At 55.3% G+C, this 25,892-nt stretch overlaps 1 protein-coding gene across 1 annotated transcript in view; it reads left to right on the top strand.

Annotated features, from left to right (window-relative positions):
• ARHGEF10L (Rho guanine nucleotide exchange factor 10 like) overlaps positions 1-25,892 on the top strand; it is a gene marked incomplete at its 5' end in the record, with an annotated part of 123,390 nt that overhangs the window by 31,003 nt on the left and 66,495 nt on the right. Inside the window, 9 exon segments of the mRNA NM_001134135.1 lie at positions 4,612-4,720; positions 7,857-7,963; positions 10,877-10,954; positions 12,011-12,190; positions 13,404-13,520; positions 14,963-15,055; positions 16,336-16,509; positions 21,257-21,402; positions 23,772-23,953. Of these exon segments, the coding sequence (NP_001127607.1) occupies positions 4,612-4,720; positions 7,857-7,963; positions 10,877-10,954; positions 12,011-12,190; positions 13,404-13,520; positions 14,963-15,055; positions 16,336-16,509; positions 21,257-21,402; positions 23,772-23,953 (1,186 nt within the window).

Here is a 25,892-nt window from a genome sequence, read left to right as displayed (position 1 = left end):
ACTTAAATGATGTAGAATGCAATATCACATGTGCCTCATCTGTCTGTATATCCATCCATCCATCCATCCATCCATCCATCCATCCATCCATCCATCCATCCATCCATCCATCCATCCACTCATCCATTCACCCATCCAACAAATATTGAGCACTTGCAATTTAAAAGATAATAATGGCTTCCATTTTTTGAATACTTAATAAGCTCCGGGCTTTGCATGTACATTTAATTTTCTCAACAACCCTATGCAGTAGCTATTATTATGGCCACCTTACCAGTGAGGAAGCTGCAACTCAGGTAAAGAGACTTTTCCAGCTAGTAAGCAGGGAGCCATGATTTGAGGTAGGCCTACCTGCCTCCAGAACTCATACTCTTGATCCTTCTGTCTACTTCTCTAGAAGTAGCACCTGTCTTTTGTGTACTTTACCAAATATCACTGTTGCTCATATGGTTCATGCATTTGAATATCTATCTGTTCTTCTATCCATCTACCTGTTCTCCCATCTGTTTGTCCATCCATCCATCCATCCTCCAGATAGTCTGTAAGCTGAGCATCCATTCTTCCATCCAGTTGCCGATCCCCCTCCCTCCCTTTTACCCTTCACCCATCCTCCCTCCATTCATTCTCCAGCAGTGTGCCAGAGGCAGCTAGTGTCAGCTCACAAGAACTCAGGAACCAGTTATGAGCATCTCTTTACAAATTCCCATTCAGTGATGTCACTTTGGTAGCTTGGAATTGGTGGAAGGATTCACACCATGGAAATGCTTCAAAGCAGGGCCCTTTTTCCTGGAGAACTGGTTGTTAAATATTTGCCAGCACAGCACTGCCTGAATCCATTCTCCTATCCATCCATCCATCCTCTTATTCCTTCATCTGACTGTCTCTTCATCCATCCATCTGTCCATTTGCCCAGCTATATAGTCACCTAACCAAATTTATCCATTTGCTCATCCATCTATTTATCTGTGCATCTATTCATTCATCCATTTATTTATTCATCCATCCATCCCTCTATGAGCCTGTTTGTCTACCCATCCACCTGCCTGTCTGTTGCCCATCCATCTGCCAACCCTTCTTCTACCCATCCATTCATCTTTCTGTGGATTTACCCACTTATCCATTTATCCCCCTGACCTCATTCCATCCATCCATCCACCTGCCATCTGTCTATCTCACAAACTTACAGAGAAGCTCCTATGTTACAAGCCCTGTGCTGGGCCACAGGGCCGGGGAGAAGACACAGTTCTTGCCCTCAGAGCATTTTCTCTTTTCCCTAAGACAGGGGACCTGGATTTACTCCCCTCCCGCCTCTCCTCCCCAGCAGCCCAGATTCCCTGCTGCAGAGACCCAGCCCCCAGCTGCCTGGCATGGTGGGGTTGGACACAGCTGGAGCAGATTCCAGGCAGGATCTGGCTGGACTGCTGCCTGGGACCTGGGGTGCCGCATCCCGCCTGCCCGAGCTGTCCGTCCGCACTTTACCTGAGTCTCCTTTCTCCCCTGTTGTCTGTGTTTTGTCTCCTCCCTGTCCCGCCTGCTCCTCTCACCTGCTCTCCTTCTGCCTGGCTGCTTGGGGCTCCAGCTTTCTCCAGACCTGACTAGGCTAAAGGAGAGATACGCCAGGACTAAGAGAGACATCTTGGCTTTGAGAGTTGGGGGGAGAGACATGCAGGAGCTGAAGCACAAGTACGATTGTAAGGTATTGTCTGTCCCCTCAAGCCCTGGATGGGGGCTGTTTCCAGCTGCAGCTACCTCCAGGGGTTTTCCTGCTGCCCTGGTACCACGAAGCCTCCCAGAACCACCCTTGAGTCCCAGGGCTGTCCTGAGACCTGGACCCTGGCCACCCTTGCATCTGTGCTAGAACTGGCAGTTATCTTAAGCCACATGTTCCCTTCCATGTTCTCACCCCTATCTTTCTCCCCACCTGCAAGTGAAACCCTGATAGTCCACAAGAATTCCCAGGAGGGTTTTCAAACTTTAGGACCCTTGCAATCACCTGGGGTGCTGTGTTAAAAATGCAGGTTCCTGAGTTCCAGCCCCAAGGGTGCCACTTCTGTAGGTCTGGGATGAGGCTCAGGAATCTGCACATTTCATAATCTGCACAGTTGGGGTTACACATTGAAAAACATGAGTGTTGGTGACATTGGATGTTCCTATCTCTCCACACTATTCAGATGAATCCAGGATAAGGAAGTCTGTAGGAGAAATCACAGTACTTGCTTAAACTTTTGGATGATGATATCGACAACAGTAGCTTCCATTAACTGAGCACCTGCTGTGTGTCTTGGCTAAAGGCATGGACTTTCGAGGTCTGTGGGCCTGGTTTGAATCCCAATCTCACCACTTCCTCATGGTGTGATCCTGAGCAGGCCCCGTGGCCTCTCTGAGCCTCAGTTTCCTTGCCTTTGAAATGGGGGCATTCGCAGTACCAGCCCCCAGGGTGGCTTTGAAGGTTGATGATCAGGCCTGTTGGGTGTACGGTGCTGTGCTGGGTCTAGGAGCTCAGTGGACAGTGGCTGTTGTTATCTACACGCCTGACCGCCCTGTCCTTGTGGCACTCTGGGCAGTAGCTGCCTTTCTGCATCTTTTAGTGTCAAGTACCCGGCTAGTGGCCACAGCAGTGGTTCATGACAGAGCTGGGATTCCAACTTGGGTCTGCAGCGTGCTAGAGCCCAAATGTCCTCCATCCTGCAGTGCTGCCCACTTTACTGGAATGTGAAACCTTCCAGGAGGAGGACAGCAGACCCTTTACAGTTTACGAGACCTTTCACAGATACCCGAGAGAGGCCTGCAACCCAGGGTGGGGGCGGGGCTAACCTCTCAGGAAGCCAAGGCTTAGAGAGGGGCCCAGAGCTAGTGAAGGGCAGAGTCTAAGACCGGGCCTTTCCCCCGCTGCAGCCACAAACTGTGGGAATGGGTGGATTTGGCAGATGTACTCGGGGACACCTTCTAGGGTGTTGGCCTGTTCTTTTTTGCCCAGGAAAATGCCAAGAGAAGGGCCTCAGATGATCCCTTGAAAGACCACTTTGGGGGCTCACAGGACAGCACCACTGATGGCTTTCAGCCAGGACAGGAAATGGATTCTGGAACAGAGGTTTCAGATCTCTGAGGGTGTGACCCCCTCCTCCCGCCCCCAACAAGAAGAAGATAAACATCTATGCCATCCCTTTCATTAGATTCTCAAAGGCCTCTATGACTGCTCCCCCTGCCCAACCCCAGAAAAGGCCAAGCACAACTTCTGTACGATTGTCCCGTAGAAATGCAGGGCAGGCAGGGAACTTCCTTCTTTTTCCCTGCTGCTGGTTCCTTCCAGAAAGTCAGCTTCATTCCTTAAAAGCCACCACCCCTGCTTCCCCATGCGCGGTACCTGGTGGCTTTTCAGCAACCCTTCCTTGCCCAGACCCCCAAGAAGTGCTTGCATACTTAAGTGGGGACCAAGGGGTTATTGGAGGTGATAGAGCAGAGACCAGAGACAACCCCACCCCGCAGATTAGTGCTCCCCACCTTCAGCAGAGAGTTTTAGGAAGGAGAAGGTTTTCTTAGGACTGCACTGTCCATTATGATAGCCATGTGGCTCTTTAAATGGAAATTAACTAAAAGTAAATATAATTAGAAATTTGGGTCCTTCCTCGCACCAGCACATTTCAAATGCTCAATAGTCACATGTGGCCCGTGGCTCCCATTTTGAACAGGGCAGATACAGAGTGTTTCTGTCATTGCAGAGTCTTCTCTTGGCTGGTGCTGCTGTATGCTGGAGAAGATGCGGGTGCTAGGGCTGGGGCTTGGGAGGACAAAGGACTGGCTGAGGGGACAGCAGCTCTGTCAGGCCTGGGCTCCCCCAGCACCTCGGATGCCCACTTCCCTCTTCTGGGCACGCGGTCTCCTTACGTCTCATGTTCTGCTTAGCTTGCTATGCTCGTGTCCATGGATCCCCTCCCCACTGCCAGAGGAAGCTGCCTCTTCTTTCTGGCAACTTCAGCCTTTTCTCCTTTTCCTGGATGGTGGCTCAGTAAGAAACCTGCCTGTTTTGGGGGAGGCAAGGACGGGTCCCTCACCTGGGTTTGGCAGATGGAATGGGGGTGTGCACACACCTCCTTTAGTTGCTCCTAAGGTCATGTTCAACATTCATGGAGCGCATTTTTCTGCTCAGGGAGCTTTCCCAGACCCGGAATGTTTGGTGCTCACAGACCCTGGCAAGGATAGGTATTGCTGTTCCTCAGTTTTGCCTGGGGAAATGGAGGCTCAGTGACGTTCAGTGATGTGCCCAGAGTCATGCCATTGGCGGGTGGCCCAGGGCTCCAGGTCTCCAGCACCCCTTGGCCCCCTCCTCGCCAGGTCACATCATCTCCTGGATTTGAAATCTGCTCACATAGTCTGTCCTGAAGGGAAAAAAAATCGGTTACAGCCTCCTCTTGCCCATAAAGAGGGAGATCCCCGGGCATGAACGCACCTTCTCACCCCCACTGTTGTCCTTGGCCTTTGCTCACGGACCTGGGAGGGAAGGCTCTGGGTGGTTCTGACCTCTGCAGGTTGAGGCCTGGGGAGACGGGTGGCCCTCGGTGGCAGGCATCCCAGGCCGTCCCTTCCCTGATGAGCCTCTCTACCTTTGCTCAGATGACCCAGCTCATGAAGGCCGCCAAGAGCGGGACCAAGGATGGGCTGGAGAAGACGCGGATGGCCGTCATGCGCAAAGTCTCCTTCCTGCACAGGAAGGACGTCCTCGGTGAGGTGCTGCCCGAGCGGGAGGGTCTGGTGCCCCGCTCTGGGCTGGGGGTCGGGGAGGGTAGGATTTTGCTTTACACCCCAGAGGTCATGCTGCGTGGGTACCACTTGGCGTATGGTTCCTCTGGTGGTGGGGGTTGGGGGCTGAGTCCCAAATGTCCTGGTAGGTTCCAGTGTGCCTCCCCCTCCTCTGGCAGGCATGGCCTCTCCCTTCTGGGAGAGCTGGGCCTCTTCCTTCAGCGTCCCTGCTCCTGCTTTTGTCACGGCCGTCTTGGCCTCCTGCCCCCTGCGCTGTCTGGCTCACCTGTCCTCATCTTTTTTGTTCCTGTTCCCTCCTTCCTTTATCCATCCACCCATCTCTCCAACCAGCTGACATTTACTTAATCCTACTAAGCGCCACAGCCTGTGCTGCATGCAGGGACCCACGACGCGTGTATCAGCAGTGCCTCCGGGGCCAGCTGTTGGCACAGCATGGGAGACAGGCACAGACATGGGAAATGACAGGACAGGGTGACAAGTGGTCCACTGGGGTGTCCTGGGGGGCATGGAGGAAATGAGGATGGACTTGGGGGATGAAAGGTCAGGGAAGGAGGAGGCACAGGTCACCAGGCAGAGCGGAGTGGGTGCCCTGGGAAGAGGATCGAGCAGGTATGCAGAGCCCTGGATGTGGGAAAGTACGAGATGTTCCAGAGATGCTCTTAGTCAGCACTGATTATTTATTGTGTGCCAGGTGCGGTCCTATGAGCCTACAGTTCCTCACTTCATCCTTATTCTCACCACACAAGGCACAGAGAACTCTCACATTCCCACGCAGCAGATGAGGGAATAGGCACAGAGAGGTTTGTGACAGGGCTGAGGACACACAGGCCTGGAAGGGATAGAGGAGGCCTCAGGTGGCAGAAGTGAGGGAGGGCGTGATAGGCCAGGGTCCGGTCAGTACAGGCTCTGTCAGCCTTGCTGGGCATTTGCCTTTGGTCTTAAGGATGCTGGAAGGTCATTAGAGGGTTTTACACAGAAGTGTCCCATGGTCAGATTTGATCAATTGATCGTTCATGCGACAAGTTTTATTAAGCATCTACTATGTGCTAGGAACTGTCCTAAAGCCTTGGGACACAGCTGTGAACATGAGTCCTGCCCCTGTTCCCCCGAACCCCGCTTCAGGTGCCTACCCTTGCTCCTGGTCCCCACCAGGCTCCAGTCCATTCCTCTGGAGAATGTCTAGGTCAGGGCCCCTGATGTGTTCCCAGGCATTGGTGGGACAGGGTCAAGTAAGACCGGCCCCTGCTGCCCATCTCACATCTTTAGAGGCGATAGACAAGGAGACAAGGAATCCCAGTACAATGGGCTCACAGCTGATGGAATTCTGGGGATGCCAGTTCTCTTTGGAAGGAAGGAGGCTTTGTCTGCTGCCTGCCTTCAGCACATGGCCTGATGCAGCGGAAGGAACACAGGCCTCGAGCCAGGCAGGACTTTGAGAGCCTGTGTCATCCTGGAAAATTCTGTAATTTAATCTCCCTGTGCCTCAGTTTCCTCATCCGTACAGTGGGGTGGCTGTCTGTCTTGTAGGGCTGTGGTGAGGATGTCCGAGGTAGTACGAGGAGAGAGAGAGCCCCACGTAGCAGACGTTATTCTTGGTGGGCGGTCAGTCCCTAAGTGGAGGCGTTTGGTGCCAGGACGGCCTCGTGCTGGCCTGCTCAGACCCTGGCTCTGCGGCCTTCTGGCTGTGTCGCCTTGCACTTTTTCCCCTCTTGGGGCGGCAGACTGTAAATGGGTTTTCATCTGTAAAATGGGTTGAGCCCCACCTGTGCACTTGGTGCGGTGCTAAACCAGGGTAGGTGTGCACAGGCCTGGCACAGGCTGGGTGCTCAGTGAATGTCCATGTTCCCTCTGCATTTTGGGGAGCATTGACCCCTGATGACGGAGGGAGCAGGCCAAGTGGCCATTCTAAACTCATTGAGATGGTCCAAAGACAGGACAATGTGGCGAGGCCAGCTGGCTGGGAACTCTTCCTGGGTCACCCTCCCAACCCCAGGCTGGCTAGGGCTCTCCTCAGGCCTCCCCACCCCGCCCACAAGCCCAGTGCCTTCCTGAAGTGACCCTCCCCGCAGAGGCGATATTAATAGCCGCGGCAGGGCTCGAGTCACAGGCCAAGAATGTTACCCAGCAGCTCGTGGGGGAAGAGGAAGCTGCGAGGCCGGCTGGGGTGGGTGCGGAGTGATGCCCGGGGCGTGATGTGGGCCCGGCAGGAGGGCCTGCACCACCCCCACCCCCACGCCGTCATCCGCTGTCCCTCCTCCTCCTCCTCCTCTGTCTCCTGCTCAGGTAAGGGCCTATTGGGGTGTCTCTACCCCCTCCCACCCTTGGAGTTGCTGCCACTTCTTCTTTCCTCCCCAGCTTCCCCACAGCTCCCATTTCCTGCTACCCGCAGCCGCCGCTGGAGTCAGAGCCATTCAGCAGCTGGGATCCCCTCTCCCGGCACCTGCACCTTGCTCTGGTGGGGGCTGGAACCCTCTCCGGAGCCTCCTTCACTATCTGACCTCCTCCCACTCTCAGAGGCCTGGGCTCTCTCCGTCTCATTCCGTCCTCCGTCTGAGGTCCAGCTCCACTCACGCCCGGGATTCCATGTCAGGCTCCTGTTGAACTTTTTCCCTTTAGCTCTGCATTTTTTATTTAAAAATGAAAGTGCCAAACCACGCTGCCCTGTTCTTCTCGGGGCTTATTTTCTTCCCCCTTTTAGACTTCCAGAAGAAAACTATTTTTAGTTCCTAGTGATGGGGACATGGGCAGCTAGCCTTCGCCAGGCCAGAGCGGGCGGGCCTGAGCAGGGACAGTGGCTTCTGGCAGCGCGGACACTGAGAACCCAGGCCCCACAGGACGCGGCTCTGATTTCTGCCTGTTCACCCTTTCACTCACTTGCTCACAATTATTCACTGATGGACTGTTCCAGGCCCTGGGACGTAGCAGGGAACTCCTGAGAAGGAGCTACTGGGCGGCTCTAACCCCAAGGGGCCCTAGGAGCTGCTTGCACCCTAGGACCCGGGTCCAAGGCTAGTCTAGCAGGGCTCTCAGCTCCTGAGGCCTGAGCAGGGTGTGCTGTCCCTGCCTTAGCTGTGTCATCGGCCCATCTGACTTTCCAGGTGACTCGGAGGAGGAGGACATGGGGCTCCTGGAGGTCAGCGTTTCGGACATCAAGCCCCCAGCCCCAGAGCTGGGCCCCATGCCAGAGGGCTTGAGCCCTCAGCAGGTCTGTGGGGGAGTGGGGCAGGTGGGGGTCTGCAGGGGAAGGGGTGGCTTGGGGGTTCCAGCCTGTTCTCTGGGGCCACGCTGGTCTGGATCTCACAGGGGATGTGATGATTGGGGGCTCTTGGCAGAGCCGCCCAGCTGGACGGGGGCCTCCTGGGTTCTTTCCTCAGCCATTGCACAGGCTTTCCACTTTCTACCCCGCGTGCTCTGTGCTGTTGGTTTTTGGGGGTGGGCTCCCAGCATCTAGAACGCTTGCCTCTCCCGACTCCATGGCACGCAGAGTGGTCCTATTGGCTGTTTCTGACTAAGGTGTCATTTGAAGAATGAGGTGGGGTCCAGACTCAGGGGAGGCTGCAGGTGTGTAGGTGCCCAGCCCGCGCCATCTGTCCACCTGTCCTCACCCTGGGCCTCAGAGCTGCCACAAGCTCCCACCAGGAACTGAGGCTCTTTAAGAATGGCTTCCTTGGCCGGGTGCGGTGGCTCATGCCTGTAACCCCAGCACTTTGGGAGGGTGAAGCGGGTGGATCAGCTGATGTCAGGAGTTCGAGACCATCCTGGCCAACATGGTGAAACTCCATCTCTACTAAAAATACAAAAAAAAAAAAAAAAAAAATTAGATGTACATGGTGGTGCAAGCTTGTAGTCTCAGCTACTCGGGAGGTTGAGGCAGGAGAATCACTTGAACCCGGGAGGCAGAGGTTGCAGTGAGCCGAGATCGTGCCACTGCACTCCAGCCTGGCCACACGGCGAGCGAGAATCCGTCTCAAAAAAAAAAGAAAAAAAAAATGGCTTCCTTCTTGTAGAGCATTGTGCTGAGGTCGGGTGGCTTTGCTTTGGGATCTCAGCCCAGTCACGATTTCCCTTCGCTATCTGTGTTTTGCCAGTCATGAAACAGGGTGCGAGATCCCTGGTTCCTCTGGCTGTGAGGCCACTGAGCAGGATGTGTCGGGGCAGCGAGCTCGATGGACGGGATATCCCATTTTTTTTTGGTCAGCAGAAAATCCTGATGCTTGGCCCTTTTTGAAAATCAGGAAGATAGAGCCACCAGGCTCCTGCTGGCAGCAGCTGGCCAGAGCAGAGTTGGTGGCAGGCAGCTCCCTTCTCGGGACACTTACTCTACCATTCATGGCAGTCCACCTGCCTCCCTCATGGACGGTACCTGCCCGGCCCAGCTATTGAGATAGCCTTTGAGATGGCGAAGCCCCAGCTATGACAGCCTGAGAGACCAGACCTGCAGCTCAGAATCCAGGCCTCCCCTTCCTGCTCGTGCTGCCCCTGGGCCTGTCCCCTGCAGCCCTGTGCAATTTCTGAATCAGGCAATGTCAGTTACTCTGGGCCAGCAGCTCTCAACCAAGGGTGATTTTTGCCCCCCAGGAGACATTTGGCAACATCTGGAGACAATTTTGGTTGTCGCCACTTGGGTTGCTGCTGGCATCTGGTGGGCAGAGACCGGGGAAGCTGCTGAACATCCTACGAGGCATGGGACAGCCCCACCACGGGGAGTTACGCGGCCCCAAATGTCCTTGTGCTCTGCTCTGGGTGCCACTTGAGTACCTGGGGATTGTTGACAATGGATCAACAATGGGACAGTGGTCTTGCCATCTGCTGGGACTGTGTGGCCAGGCCTGGCCGCAGGCAGGGCAGTGGGAAGATGGGAGAAGAGCCTGCTGGAGGCAGGAGGAGGCAGCAGAGGGAGTAGGGCAGGGGACCAGGGTTCTGGTGGTGGTGGGCTCCTGATGGGCACTCAGGACAGCTGTGGGGGTAGAGTAGGGGGTCAGTCACCTCCCAACCCGAGATCGAGAGGGATGGGCTCCCCCTCGGACCCCTCTCACATGTGACACCTCCTGTGAGCACCGTCCTAACTTTGCTGCACAATAGAGCCACCTGGGAAGATTTCAAAGTCCCTGATATCCAGGTTCCACCTTGTTCAGAGGACAGTAGAACTTCAGAAGGTCTGGGGTGGGAGCCAGGTGACTGTGTTGGAAAGATCCTCAGCTGAGGGAGGTGCAAGCCACACCATGCTCGACGGGGTGCTGCAGGCTGCAGCTGAGGGGTTGTGATCCCCTCCTTGGGCCAGGTTTCTGGAGGGGTTAGGGTGATGACGGAAGGGAAAGAAGGGACTGGGGATGTTTAGCCAGAAGCAGAGACCACCCGTGTAGGGGGACGGTACCCCAAGTCCTGTCTTGTGGAAGAGAGATAGCTCAAGGATTTCATTCGCAAGTGAAGGGAGCTGAGATTCAGTTCACGCTAATGCTAAGACAGAATTTTCTTTTCTTTTTTTTTTTGAGATGGAGTCTTGCTCTGTTGCCCAGGCTGGAGTGCAGTGGCACGGTCTTGGCTCACTGCAACCTCTGCCTCCCAGGTTCCAGCAATTCTCTTGCCTCAGCCTCCCAAGTAGCTGGGACTATAGGCAAGCGCCACCACGTCCCGCTGATTTTTGTATTTTTACTAGAGACGGGGTTTTACCATGTTGGCCAGGCTGGTTTCGAACTCCTGACTTCAGGTGATTTGCCCATCTCTGCCTCCCAAAGTGCTGGGATTACAGGCATGAGCCGCCTTGCCCGGCCTAGGATTTTCTATTAGAGTTGTCCAAAGATGGAGGTGGTCACCCGCCACCATGGAGGAGCGTGGTGATTACCCCATCCCCAGATGTATGTGCGTAGAGGGGCTTTCCCTGGGATATGCCCTTCCTCCTCCATGCTGCAGCCCGGGCAGCAGGGCATTTCTTCAGGGTTGGCAGGGGCTCTGGAAGGAAGAGCAGCCACCAGGCCCAGTGGTCCCAGGTGGGACCTGGGAGGGATGGGTTTCTCTGTCCTGTAGTCGTCAGCTCCCCTTCCTGTCACTGGGCCACAGCAGGCACTGACCCTGTGCAGCAGGTGTCATGTGCCCTGACCGTGCTTTTCGGCCCGAGCAGGTGGTCCGGAGGCATATCCTGGGCTCCATTGTGCAGAGCGAAGGCAGCTACGTGGAGTCTCTGAAGCGGATACTCCAGGTGCGACTTCGGGGAGTTCTCAAGGGTCTCTGGGGAGAAGCAGGGAGAGCCCTGGAGGGTTACTTTATATGGAGTGTTTGGGGACTGTGGGCAGTTTTAAGGGGACAGGATCATAAGCCAGCACTGCTTTATGGGGACGGTAGAACCTCCAAATGTAGGCAGCAAGAATTCCTGATGCCCTGGTGTCCACGGGAGTGACTTCTTTGTGAACAAAATGGGATTCTTTGAAATGACTCCTGGAGAGCTGAGGGCATATACCCCCATTTATGCCTGGAAGGGACTGTGTCCTCCTTGCCACTCTGGGAGCCCCTGGGGCTTGGGCCATGTCTTCCCATCCTCCTGGGATCCTTAGGTGGGAAGATGTGTAGGATGGAGTCCTCCTTCTTGCATTGAGAGGAGTAGGATCGAGTCCTCTCTTTTGCATCAGGAGGCCCAGGGATTGCTGAGCAGATGCTTGCATGAAGTGACTAGTATGTGCCGACCTGAGAATCTCTGAGACAGTGTTTGAATCCCTGAGACAGTGACTTTTCCGGGAGGTTGTGGGCTACCAGAGTAAGGTCACCAGGGCAGGGAATTATTGCTAATGATACCATCTCTTCCCCTCTTGGGTTTGGATCCTCAGAGAGGGACCCCAGGCATCAGACAGGTAGAGATGAACATATCACCCGTCTCTGACAAAGCTGATTGGAGACTGATGTGGGGTGTGGGAGCCAAGGGAGCTTGTAGTGACCTTACCCCTCACCGGCTCAGTGACAGGCAGAGCTTCGCCCTCAGGCCGGCCTCTAAGGAGCTCCTTGCAGGCAGATGGCGCATAAAAGACCCTCTTCCTCCTGACCAATTTAACACAGAAGCATGGGGGTGTTGTGTGTGGCCAGTGAGGCCAGGGGTATTATGTTGATGGAGATCCTTCCGGAAGGATGCATGAGGAGCGAGGGATGAGTGCCTCCCTACCGTGCCACAGGAAGGCCCATTCATGGCTGGCCGAGTTCTGCATGAAGGCAGGTAGGGAGAGAGGCTGCGGCCTGGCCTGTGGCCTCACCCCGCCCTCCCCGGCAGGACTACCGCAACCCCCTGATGGAGATGGAGCCCAAGGCGCTGAGCGCCCGCAAGTGCCAGGTGGTGTTCTTCCGCGTGAAGGAGATCCTGCACTGCCACTCCATGTTCCAGATCGCCCTGTCCTCCCGCGTGGCTGAGTGGGATTCCACCGAGAAGATCGGAGACCTCTTCGTGGCCTCGGTAAGTGTCCCCAGACTTTTTCCCAAGCCCACCAAGGTAAAACTACAACCAGTCTGACCCTGGGGCCATGCAGTCCAGCCTCCTGCCTCTGCCTGCTCGCCTTGTTCAAGTCAGTGGGATTAGAGGGTGGCAGGGTCTTCTGGGCCTGATCTAGGGGTAAGCATGACACCTTGAAGTGGCCAGGATGTCCTTGGATATACCTGGCAGGCCATGGTGCTGATGAAGCCAGGTGGCTGTCCCGGCTCCTCCCAGGTGGCAGCACCCCCTGGCCTCCCAGTCACTGTGGGCAGCCACCTGGCCGGTCGCAAGCTCCTTTACCGAGCACTTGAGGGGTTTCAAGCCAGTGTGAAATGCTGTGAAAGACCACAACTTTGGCCCGGAGAGGATGTGCTGCAGTGCTGGGGAAGGCGCACTGGCTCACAATCCGGGGGACCTGGTTCTGGTCCCAGCTCAGTTCTGCAACCTAGGGCAGATCCAGGGCCCACTCTGAGCCCAGGCTTCCCATCTGTGGAATGAGGGGTGCACTGGATTTCTGGCTTTTCTAGCTGAAGACTGTGGACCCTAGATGTTCATGTGGTGAGGGAAGGTCAAGTTGGTAGCACTCTACTTTGATGTGTTTTAGGTAATTAGGTTTTGCTAAAAGAAAAAAAACTTTTTTTTGAAAGCCACAGTGCTTGATAGAGTCACTGAATAGGTCCAATGTCCCGGGTGTATGTCAAGGGGCTCTGGAGAGAGGGTTGGTTGACTCCAGGCGGACCGTCCCTCCCTCGGCAACTCAACTCCGGGCACACTGCCCGGTGAGTGGCCAGGAGCACTTTCCTTAAAGGTGGAGGGCAAGGGGTATTTGATTTCCGGAACGTGAATGCAGTAGAAGGGGTGTTCCCCCCGCCCTTCTCCTCCCTCCACCTGTGGGCTTGGGCTGCTGCACTGGGGATGGAGACTTGCGAGGTGAAGGCCCCCTGGGCTCTCCTGTGGCACCACCCCATCCCACCTGTGACCTCAGGCCAGCCTCTCTACTTCTCTGAGCCCCATGTCCACACCCCAGTGGGGGTGATGGATTTGCACAGCTCGAGGCCCCAGGGGAGTGTGGGGTGAGTGCAGGCTGCCCTTCCGCTCCCTGCATTGAGGTGGCCTCCCTGGCCCACACCTGCCTCGTTTCTTTCTGCTCCCTTCATTGAGGCGGCCTCCCTGGCCCACACCTGCCTCGTTTCAGTTTTCCAAGTCCATGGTGTTAGATGTGTACAGTGACTACGTGAACAACTTCACCAGTGCCATGTCCATCATCAAGAAGGCCTGCCTCACCAAGCCTGCCTTCCTCGAGTTCCTCAAGGTGGGCCTCCACAGTGGTACCGTGCCTGGTCGGGGTGGGCAGGGAGATTGCTCAGGAGGGAGGGAGCATTTTGGCCCCAGCTTTGGGTATGACATCATAGCTTTGGCCTGGACACCTCCCCTCTTTCTTTTGGGGCAGCCCAGTCCCATGGGAAGAAAATCGTTCCCTCCTGCCCCTGGGAGGAGCGTAGCCAAGTGTCTGTAAGCAGTTGGGATCCTGGAGCTTTGGCAGGGTGGAGGGGAGACTTGTGTCACCTTGCTGACCCTTTGCCTCCTGTGCTCTGGTGAGTGGGTGGGTCTGCCTCGCTGGTCCTGTGGCAGGCTGTGGCTCCAGGGTTGCTAAGCTGGTTCCTTTTCCTCATTTATAAAAGGGTGAGGAAATTCCTTAAAGGGATATCTTGGGCATTGCTTGGGAGAGTAAAGGTTAAAGGCTTCGAAAATCTTCTGAGTTCTCATGTGCCCAGGCTCCGCTGATTTCTTTGGGAGGGTAGTCTAGTGAGTCAGAGCCCCTGCCTGCAGGGAGCCTGCTGGCTGGCAGAGGATGCAGCTGGGCTAGGTGCCAGGACACGCACACATGTGCCGGCAGCACAGGTTAGTTGCCATGGCCTCGGTGGAGGAACCCACTGTCCCCATCGAAGAGAACAGGGGATCAGGAGGAGCCGCCATCTGACATGGGCCCTGGCGGGGGATGGTGGAATGGTGCCAGGTAAAGACAGAGGAGAGGCTGTATCAGGCGTAAGGATAGTGGAGCAAAGGTGAGAGGCAGGAGAAGAGGGCTGGGCAGGTCTGTTTGGATTCTGGGAGCACTGATGCCTGTTGGGGAGTCCCAGGAGTGTGCACACTGAGAGGCAGCTGAGTTCAGTTTGGGTGGTTCTAGACCTCCAGGCCCAGGGCCTAGGATGTAATATTTCAGGTAATGGGGAGCCATTGAAGGATTTTGAGCTGGGGCAGATGGAAGTGGAGGCAGGTGGAGAAACTGTGGGATTGCAGCATATGGGGGCCAGGACCAGGTAACAGGTGTGTGGATGGAATGGGGGATGGATGCAAGAGACAGGACAGAAGGTCCCCCTGTGCCCCACCCCTTACCCTAGCCCAAACCTGTCTGCGTTTAGTTTAAGAGGAGGGAATGGTTGCCTTGGCCACTTCTAGAAGTCTGACGTCTTGAATAAATTGCTGAGTTTCCCAGTTATGCCTTTAGTTCAGAGACCTTAAGATGACTGCTTTAGTCTCCTGAGGGTGCGCGGCCATGCAGGGGCACTGGTGGTGAGAGGGATCCCTGGCTGCAGAACCAGGGACCTCTCTCCGCTCTTCTTGCAAGCCCAGGGATGGGCAAGGTCTTAGGGCCTGGAGAGAGGAGCCCAGAATGGGGACAGTGTCTGGACTCTGGGGCACTGGGCCCTCTCTGCAGGGGGTCAGCGAATGACGGAACCTTGTCTCCACCAGCGACGGCAGGTGTGCAGCTCAGACCGTGTCACCCTCTATGGGCTGATGGTCAAGCCCATCCAGAGGTTCCCACAGTTCATCCTCCTGCTTCAGGTACTGCTCGGGATTCCAGCAGCCTCGACCCATGGGGTTTGCCTGTGGGCTGGGAGGCGCCTCCCGGGGTGGGAGGGAGGAGGTCTCGGCTCTTGTCTGTGATCCACAACCCACCCAACCTGCTGTGGGACTCTGGCCTCGTCTTTCTCCACTTCTAGAGTGAAACTGATTGTAACCGACAGCTCAGTTTGCATGCTCCTCTGTGGGGGATGCCGAGGGACTGCTGGTGGCCTGAGCCTGGGTTGCAGGAAGGGAGTGAAGGCACAGGGAATCCCAGGACCGCAGGGCTCCTGGCATGGAGGAGATGCTCGGTAAACATGCTGAGCTTGGCCATTTCAGATTCGAGCTTCAGAACAGGGGATTCCTAAGGGACATTAGCCCCACACAGGGTCCTGGAGAGCTTGGGACACTGTCCCAACCACTGAGGGTCCTTGGGCAGGGGCTGGCCCTCATCAGGGAGCTGAGAGGGTGGCTACCAGGCTGAGGGGTCCAGCGGCGCATTCCTCTCCACTCTCAGTACTGCTGGCCTGTGGGAGTGGGCTCTTACGTAACCATACCATTTATCAATTGATCAGTGATTGATCTATAAATTTATTTATTTACCATCATAACCATTTCTAAGTGCATTCACATTGTTCTGCAACCATCACCACCACCCATCCCAGAACTTTCTCATCATCCCAAACTGAAACTCTGCCCGTTCAACAACTCCCGATTCTCCCTCCCCACAGCCTCTGGCAACCACCATTCTACCCTGTGTCTCTAGGACTCTGACTGCTCTAGGAAAACACGCATACGTGGAATCATACAGTGTTTTTCTTTTCGTGACTGGCTTGTTTTCCTTAACGTGAGGTCTTCAAGATTCATCGTGTCCTAGCATGTGTCTGAATTTCCTTCCTTTTCAAGGCTGAATAATACGCCATTGTATGGAGAGACCACATTTTGTTTACCCGTTCGTCTGTTGATGGACATTTTTGCCTCCACATTTTGGCAACTGTGGCTAATGCTGCTATGAACGTGGCTGGACAAATATCTGTTTGAGACCCCACTTTCAGTTCATGTGGGTCTCTTCCTAGAAAGATCTATGCTTTTGTTTTCTTTTTCATTCATTAGCTGTTTCTTGAGGTCTTGTTCTGCATCTGGTGCCATCTGTCCTGGCCTCCGGCCGGGCCCTTTGCAGACCCAGTGTGTGTAGGGGGGTGCGCAGGGTGAGGCTTTGCCCCAGGCTGGGGTAGAGTTGGTCATGGGTGGGCTGCTCAGTCTCTGCTCTGGCCTGGCAGGACATGCTGAAGAACACCCCCAGGGGCCATCCGGACAGGCTGTCACTGCAGCTGGCCCTCACGGAGCTGGAGACGCTGGCGGAGAAGCTGAACGAGCAGAAGCGGCTGGCTGACCAGGTAGCTGAGATCCAGCAGCTGACCAAGAGTGTCAGTGACCGCAGCAGCCTCAACAAGGTAAGCCGGGCCTCCCACCTGCCTGCCCTCACCTGTGCTCCTGCCCGTGCCCCTGCCTCACGCCACCCACTAGGTGGCAGTGTTCTCTGAGGGAGGGGAGGCCTTGCTCTTCCAGGCCCACAGACGTGACCTCGAGGATTGGATCCTCAGCAGGAACCCCCACGTTCATTCCTGTTCATGTTATTTTAGGATAAAAGTTCATTTTGCGCATCAGTGTGATTTCCAGTAAAGACTCCAGAAATCAAAGCCTAGTTAAATGAGCAGGCTCTGGAGAGTCAGAATCTGGGTTTAGATCCAGATTTTGCCACAGGTGCTTGCTGTGTGCCCTCAAGGGAATCACCCACCCTCTCTGAACCTCACTTGTTCCCTTTGAAACGAGGAGCATTTAATAGCACCGGAGCCCCAGGGCTGCTGCAGCAAAAGAGGGAGCTGGCAAAGCGGCTTCCTGATTGTCCTTAACACAAGAAGAAAGATGAAAAGTCCATGCCACGTTTTGGGGTTGCCGCTTAGGAACATGCTATTTAAAAAAAAAAAAAAATTGGGCTGGGTGTGGTAGCTCACGCCTGTAGTCCCAGCACTTTGGGAGGCCGAGGCAGGCAGATCACCTGAGGTCAGGAGTTCGAGACCAGCCTGGCCAACATGGTGAAACCTTGTCTCTACTAAAAATATAAAAATTAGCCAGGCATGGTGGCACACGCCTGTAATCCCAGCTACTCGGGAGGCTGAGGAAGGAGAATCACTTGAACTCAGGAGGCAGAGGTTGCAGTGAACCGAGATTGTGCCACTGCACTCCAGCCTGGGTGACAGAGGGAGACTCTGTCTCCAAAGGAAAAAAAAAAAAAAAATCAAAAGACTTGCAAATGAGTCTGTAGAGGAGCCTGTTTTTAAAGCACAAGGTCACCTCACAGAGTCACCTGTTGGTCACTGGAGTCCCTCTTCTTCCCTCTCAGCACATGACATGAACTGCCTGGCGCTGTGCTGGGGTCTCTGGGAGGTCCCACACCCCAGCCCCCCTGTTCACTTACTGGAGGGTAGGGGAGGGCTGGGATAGTTGAGGCTGGGGTGCCCAGGCCCTGGGCACATTGCAGGACTGTTCTTTGGAGAAGGGATACTGTGTGAGGTCATAGGGAGAGGTTCAAATCTTCTGGGGAATAGACTGGGAGCCTCTTGGCTCTGTGGGGTCCTAGAAGCAGAACTAAGGCCTGTGGCTAGCCATTCCCGGGAGGGAGGTTTCAGCAGCACGGGGAAGACCTTTCTAAGAGTCCAGGAAGGAGTGCCCAGAGGGACAGTGGCCCTTTCCATGTGCGCTGCACTTTATAGTATAGAATGCTGTCTAACCTGCATCAGCATCTTTGCTTTCCACCCCATGCCTGTGAAGTGGGGCAGGGACAAGGCCTCCTGTAGGGTCCCCTGCAGTGCCAAACTTCAGGCAACCCACATCTTAGGACTCTCTTGCTTCAGGCCAAATTCAGGTTGCAGGTTGTGTTGTGGCCGACACAGTATTTTATTCTATTTAATTTAATTTTATTTTGAGACAGGGCCTCATGCTGTTGCCCAGGCTGGAGTACAGTGGTACAATAACGGCTCACTGCAGCCTTGAGCTCCTGGGCTCAAGTGAGCCTCCTGCCTCAGCCTCTCGAGTAGCTGGGACTACAGGCACGAGCTACCACACCCAGCTAATTAATTTTTTTTTTTTTTTGGTAGAGATGGGGTCTCACTATGATGCCCAGGCTGGTCTCAAACTCCTGGGATCAAGTGATCCTCCTGCCTCAGCCTCCCCAAGTGTTGGGATTACAGGCATGAGCCACTGCGCCTGGCCCACACAGTATTTTTAAGAACATGGCCATAGTTGCCAACATTTAAAAATTGAGAGAGATCCTATAAAATTCAGACTTGTGGGTCTCCCGGGAGGGTAGGAAGGGCTGGCTCACCGACCCACCTTTCCACGTGGCACCAGCCCCCTGAGTGGCAGCTGTCCACTTCCCCTTGGTTCCCACCCACCTTTCCCACTGATGTTACCTGCTGGCCCCTAAGGCATCTGAGTTTATTTTACCTGCTCCAGGAGGATTGGGCTAGGGAAGACGAGATGGGCAGGCGACAGTGCCCTCTCCTGGGGATGTCCCCTTCCACGTGGCTGAGGTTGGGCATGAGGGGCAGGGTCACTCTCCACCCCCTGATTCCAGGCAGGACTAACTCAGCCATCCCCCACACAAGCCTCGAGTTTGGAATGTCTCGGGAGAAAAAGCCTTCAGCCCTGCCATGGCCACCCGTGCTGGCCTTTGCGTTCAGGAATCTTCTTCTCTCCCCACCTTCGGCTCCCTCTTCGGTGACCAAGAGGCTTTCTCTTGCTTTGCCTCATACACCTGTGCAGCCACAGTGGGGAGAGGCCTCTTGGGAGGAGGAAATAAATTCTGTAGTGGTTGGGAAGAGCCGTTCTACCCTCTCCTGCTCTGTGAGGTGGGCCCTGGCTGGAGGTAAGGGAGACCTGTTTGATGTTGGGCAAAGGACTAGAGGCTCTAAGCTTCCGTGTCTCCATTTGCCGGGTGAGGGTGGGTTGGACCCACCCCGTTTGCCGTGTGTCTCCATTTGCCGTGTGAGATGTTAGGAAGAGTGTGGTGGCGGCCACACCCTGGGCTTCCCCCTCCAGGGCCCTCCCTGGACAGTCCTGGCCAGTTCTGTGACCTGTTCAGTGATGTCCCCATCACCATCACCCAGGAAGAAGCAGAAATGAAACTGGGTGTAACCCGAAACGGAACCATGCCAGCTGTTTTAAAATAGCCTAGGCAGGAGACTCCAGAGGGCCGTTTGTGCAATATCCTGGTTTTCTTTTTCTTTTTGTTGGTTTTCATCTGCCAAGGGGGCAGGGCTGACTGCCAGAGCCCACGGGACTTTCCTCTTCCAAGTTTTGGGTCATGGCACATTTGGCGCCCTTGGGGCGGGGGGCCCTGCTGTCTTCAAGGTCCGAGTAGTGTTCTCTTGAGTTGGCGTTTGGTTTCCTTGTGGAAATAGTGAGGCGGAGCCTAGCCTTAGCAGCTGTGGGGGACCCTGAGTCCTCCTGCATGTTAGGAGCGGTGGGGCCTCCCCTGGCTCCTGTCACACTGTGCACTAGCTGCTCAATGCAGGGAATGGTGAACGTGGCCTGGCTCTGTCCTGTGCTGTCAATCAACAGTGTGTGGGTCTCAGCAAGTCACTTTACCCCTGGAATCTCAGTTTCCTCACCTGGGCAATGCGGATGGCCTCAAGGACCGCTGAGCTGATTCAATGAGATGTGGAATATTAAGCGCCATCCTCAGTGCCTGGCACACAGTAGGCATTTGGTCCCACTGGGACTTTTGGTTGTGTGCCGACTTGAGAGAGATGATGCTTTGGAGAATAACAGCATTCTCTCCCGAGGAGGCTCAGTGTGATCTGTCCTTTTCTCTCCTGGGGATGCCCGGGGGTGATCTGTCTTTTTCTCTCTAGGGATGCCCGGGGGTGATCTGTCTTTTTCTCTCTGGGGAGGCTCGGGGTGATCTGTCCTTTTCTGTCCCGAGGAGGCGCAGGGTGATCTGTCCTTTTCCCAGACAGGATGGGGAAGGAAGGGGAGAGTAATGGTTGTCGTCAGAGTCACAGGTTTTGGGAATTAATTTTGCTGAATATCCTCCCTCCCTCCCAGAAAAAAATCCCCTTTAGAAAAAAGACGTTTTCCCAGGGGGTCCCTGGATGGGTTGGTGGCCCTGACACTAGCAGGGGGGGTATTGACATCCAGCCTGAGGTTGGCAAATGCCTGCTTGGATGCCTGGGGTATGAAAGTCTTTGTCCTCAGAGGGTGGTGTTATTGACTGGCAGGTCTATTCCAACTCTGTCATGAGGCCATCTAAGAGGCGAGACAGGACAAGGCTTTCAACAGGTTGGGGTGCAGGATGGGGTCCCCTGCACAAGGCCACTCCTGCTCCACTGTGAAGACTGTCACAGACAGTAGCTCTCTATGGAGCACACATACAGGGCCGGCCTTTCAGGCCATGACCTGTGCCATCACACGTGACCTGTGCCATCACACATGACCCGTGCCATCACACGTGACCCATGCCATCACACATGACCTGTGCCATCACACATGACCTGTGCCATCACACATGGCTGGTGCCCAGAAGGGCCCCATGCTTGCTTTCATATTCTGCCATGGCCATCTTGAAATTCATAGTCACTTTGCACAAGAGCCTGTGTTTTCATTTTGCACTGGACCCCAAGAGTCATGTAGCCAGACCCGGTCACATGTTCATTACCTTGTGTGATCTGAGCAGTAGAGGTATCTGCCCCCACTTGGTGGCTGAGTAAACTAAGGCTTGGACGTGTGAAGTGACCTGCCCGAGGGCTTCACAGCAGGAGTGGGGACGGGGGCAGAGCCACCTCTGTAACTCCAGAGCTGTGTCCTTGGCAGTGGCAATCAGGCAGAATCCCTACAGAGAGGGGCTGGCAATGGCTGGCTCACCTGAGAAGGGGGCACTGGCTGCTGGGCCCACACGGGTGCTGGTGAATGCTCAGGCTCCCCATGGCCTCCCCAGAGAGGAGGCCCCAACGTGTGGTCCTCTGGTCTTCCTCCCCAGTGCATCTTATCACCCAGGGATGGAGGGAGTGGCTTCACCTCCTCCACCTCTCCCAGCCTCAGTCTCCCTTTCTGCAACATGGGAGGATTCTGGGTCTCCGGCACGGTAAAGCCGCCGGGCCGCGATGCTGATGCTGACCTTCCCTGCCGCTCCTCCTCCAGCTGTTGACCTCAGGCCAGCGGCAGCTGCTCCTGTGTGAGACGTTGACGGAGACCGTGTACGGGGACCGCGGGCAGCTAATTAAGTCCAAGGAGCGTCGGGTCTTCCTGCTCAACGACATGCTTGTCTGCGCCAACATCAACTTCAAGTAAGTGGGCCTGGGTTGGAGGGGGCAATCACCCCTCCCTGGAGACCCCATCCTGCCCTACTCCAGTCTCTTGGCCGGCCGCTCTACAGTGGGACCCCACGTGAGCTTGGTTTAGGCTTCCAATATTCCTCTCCCATCCCTCTTGCCCTGCTCTGCCGCTGGTCCCCAATGCTGGGAAGTACCTGGAGCAGTCATCGGGGGCAGCCCTCAGCCTCGGGCACACAGCTGTCCATGGTACAGAGTTGTTTGTTTTGGAACTCTGCAGTTGGTGACTAAACAGTGGTTTTGTCCACATTGAAATTCAAGAGATTCTTCCTTGTGTCTACCCCAGATCCCTGCGGCTTTAACTCAGATCTGTTTTGCTCTGGCCAGATCACAGAATTTCTCAGTGTGAACCTTTGCCTTTCCCCCACAGACCGGAACATCATCATCAGCCCAGAGGAGCCTGGTTTGCTGGTTCTGGGCCAGGGGTTGTGAAAATGCCCAGAGCCCGGCTGCTGGGCTGTGCCTGGGAGCCGGAGCCCTGGTGTGGGGTGAGGGTGAGGCTTTAGGCCAGAGCCTGAAGATGTGGCCCGTCAGTTGCTTTAGGCTCCTGGGTATCTTATGTTTTACTAACACAGGGAGCCCACACCGTGGGTGAGACATAGGAGAGATCCAACATTCTGGGGCCTGGCTGCCCGAGGCCACGTGGGCCTGGCGCTGGGGCTTGGGCCCTGCCATTCTCCAGCCTTCCTGCCTTGCCCGGCTCATCCGCTTGCATCCCCTGCTTGGTCCTGCAGGGGACCCTGTATCCAATGCTCCCTGAGAACTTCAGCTATGGTTTTTCTAGCCAGGCTCTTAGGAGAATCTCTGCTCTCAATATTTGACAAGACTTTATTTTATTATTTTTTGAGACGGAATCTTGCTCTGTCTCCCAGGCTGGAGTGCAATGGTGCGATCTCGGTTCACTGCAACCTCCGCCTCCTGGGTTTAAGCGATTTTCCTGCCTCAGCCTCCCGAGTAGCTGGGATTATAGGCACGTGCCACCACATCTAGCTAATTTTTTTTTTTTTTTTTTTTTTGTATTTTTATTAGAGACGGGGTTTCACCATGTTGGCCAGGCTGGTCTCAAACTCCTGACCTCAGGTGATCGGCCCGCCTCGGCCTCCCAAAGTGCTGGGATTACAGGCGTAAGCCACCGTGCCCCACCTTGATACCACTTTAAAAAGCATCACAGAAGCAATAGTATGGCTACAATCACTGAAATCCAGGAGGGAAACAATCACCTCGGTGGAATGTGAATCCCAGCATAGCTCTTCTGCCTCCCAGCTGAATCAGTTCTAGGCTGTGTACCAAGTCAGCTTGGGCCTTCCTGGGTTTGGTCACAGAGTAGGTTTGGGGATTTTCCGTGGTTACCGATCACGAGTCCTGGAAGGGGACAAGCAGGGCTGTTTCAGGACCTGCGCACTCATTCACCGTCCACCCATTTGTCCGCCCATCTATGAATCCATTGAATGTAGATCGAGACCTGGCCCTGTGCCAGTTCACAAACTAGAACGAGACCCAGCCCCTGCCTCCAGGAGCTCAGGGCCTGGTTGGGGACTCAGGCAAGGAAGCCTCTGTCACAGATGGGTCTGGGCAGGGCTTATGGCTGACCCATTCATTTACTCACTCACTCAATCAAAGATGGTAATTCTTCAGTCCCATTTATATCCTGGGCACCGTGCGGTGCCAGCGGTATGATGAATACCCTCTCTGCCTTCATGTTGCTCTAGCACAAAGTGCAAAGTGGGGTGCTAGTGGCCCAGTTTTGGGGAATCAGTTTGGGTGATTTGGGCTGAGTCACTTCACTTGGCTGAGTATCAGTGTCCTTGTCTGGGATCATCTAAGCTTCTTAGCGGGGCTGTTGTGAGACCCAGAGATGAAGGAAGGCCCGCTTCTGTCTACACCTGGCCTCTGATGCCCTCATTCCCCGCAGGAGGCTGTCTCTCCTTCTATTCCCGATGCCCAGCCCCAGGGTCGGCCCTCAGCGGGGTCACAGCCCCCAGATTAGCCATTCCGTTGTAATAACAACCTCCGTTTCCTTCTTGTCTTTTTTCCCAGGCCTGCCAACCACAGGTATGTGGTTCAGGGGGCTCCGGGGCTCTGGGGCTCTGGGGCTCTGGGGCTCTGGTGGCATGTGATTCTGGATATGGGGCTGGGGCCTGGGCGCCTGGTGCTTCTACCCTGGCGAGGGCTCCCTGCTCTGCCTGGCTTGGTTTTGGTCTGAGGTCTTGTGCTGGGGCTGCGTGAAGCCTGGCTGAGCTGGTGTGGAGGAGCAATGCCCTGGGCCAGCCCTGGGGCGGGGTGGCTGAGGCCTCTCCAGGGCCTTGTCCTCTCTGTCCCAACAGGGGCCAGCTGGAGATCAGCAGCCTGGTGCCCCTGGGGCCCAAGTATGTGGTGAAGTGGAACACGGCGCTGCCCCAGGTGCAGGTGGTGGAGGTGGGCCAGGACGGTGGCACCTATGACAAGGACAATGTGCTCATCCAGCACTCAGGCGCCAAGAAGGCCTCCGCCTCAGGGCAGGCTCAGAGTGAGTACCCCCTCTCTGTGCCCTGCGTGCGTCACCCTCACCCTCATCAGCCACAGCCTGGGCTGCTCCTACCCAGGCTTGGCCCCGTCTTGGGGACCCCTACACAGGCCGATGGGTGGCCTGGCCAGGAAGCTCTTGCTGGTTTTGCAGCCCCACCCTGGACCGAAATGCAGAGCCACGGCCTCACCTGGGTGTGCGCAGGTGCATCTCCCAATCCACACACTTTACTCCACCTTCACATTGGCTGCCACACACTCTGTCCTGCTGTGCCAGCTACCTGGCTGCTCTCCCTCCCTCCTCCTACCTGGGCCCCCTCCCTGTCCATCCTCTGCCCATCCCCAGGGCTGATTCTTCAAAATGCAGGTCAGATCAGTGCATGTCATCCCGCCCCAGTGGCTTCCCATTGCCGGTCCTGAGGGTGTCCCACCGGCCTCACTCACCTCCCTCTGCCCCTTCTCTCTGCTGCAGCCATGCCAGCCCCTCTGGGCTCCTGGATGGGCCACGCTCCCTCCCACCACGCCCTCTCCAGCCTGTGCCTTTTGCCAAGTACTCTCCTGCCATCGTGTTTTTGTCTCGTCTGTGCTTGGCTCAAATGGCACTTCCTCAGAGAAGCCTTTTCTTATGCCCTCATGCTGGACTGGGTTGCCCCTCCCGTGCTCTCGAGGCCTCTGGTGCATTTTCCCCTTTATGGGTGATTGACCGGTTGATGTCTCTCCTCTCAGCCTGGCTGCAGCCCCGTCCAGGAGCCTAGGGTAGGGTGGGCATTAATAAGTGTTCCTTGAATGCATGCAGGATGCTAAATTGCAGCAGAAAGGAACCCTGTGCCCGAGGCATCTTCCATGGGTGAGAAAGGCACTGGGGTTTCACTTCCCCCTCTGTCCACTGTCTGACCCAGGAGGTTGCCTCATGGGCAACCCACAATTCTGGAAATTCTGAGGGAGTGATTGCACCACCTACTCTTGACGTCTGGGTGCTGGTCCGGTACAGCTGTGCCCACTTCCAGATGCTGTCTCTTTCCGCAGCTCTGCTGGGTAGGAAGAGTCCTCTGCCCCACGTGCCTTCCTCGGAGGCACCTTTTGCCCTGGCTCGACTGCACTCCCTTCCTGCCGCTTGGGGCACAGGGTTCCTTTCTGCTGGTCGTGCGGTCTCACATCCTTCATGCACTCCAGGGACACTTAGGGGATCCCTCCTTTGGTGACAATGATGTGTCTGTGGCCGCATTCCTCAAACCAGAGTCACGTGCTGCCAGAACCCTTCTAAAGGGGAAAGAAGTTCTTGTGGAACCCTTCATTATATTGTTATTCAAATATATACAAATGCAAAACTCCCTGTAATCAACTCCTTCTGCTTATAGCCCTTGAAGAATCATAAAACGAAAACCAAATCACAAATTGAATAAAAATAAAGCTACAAAACCATAACATTCAAATTAACAGCATTAATGTAATGTGATGGATGATGTTGTTTTGCTGAAACCAATTTGCTCACAGTGTGGATGCGGCGCAGGCCCTGGTGGAGCAGGTTTCTCTGTGTTTTCATGCCTGTGCCACAGGGTGCCCTGTGGGGATCTGCATTTCCCATGAGCTCCCCAGTTTGGGTCACTGCAGAGCCCCTCTGATGTGAGCGCATTGTCCACATGCCAAGCTCACCATGCTCTTTGCTTGTTACCCGGTGACTATTCAGGTGCCATAGTCCATGGAAGCCTTGATACCAGGCAGCAGAGTGTGGCTTTAAACTCATTCCGCACAGGTGACTCAGGATACGCACCTGTTTTTCAGATAATTATCTAAATGAAAACCCCAAATAAGGCTTCCCCTCCACTCCCCTGGGGCTTCATAAGACCTCAGTGTGCAAAACCACGGCCTAGAGAATACAGTCCAAATTCCTAGCCCAGCGTTCAAGGCCTTCCCCATCTGGTCCTCCTGGACCCTCCTGCTCT

The sequence above is a fragment of the Pongo abelii genome, chromosome 1 (genome assembly GCF_028885655.2).
Source record: "Pongo abelii isolate AG06213 chromosome 1, NHGRI_mPonAbe1-v2.0_pri, whole genome shotgun sequence".
NCBI lineage: Eukaryota > Metazoa > Chordata > Mammalia > Primates > Hominidae > Pongo > Pongo abelii.
This window is presented reverse-complemented; position numbering and strand designations above follow the sequence as displayed.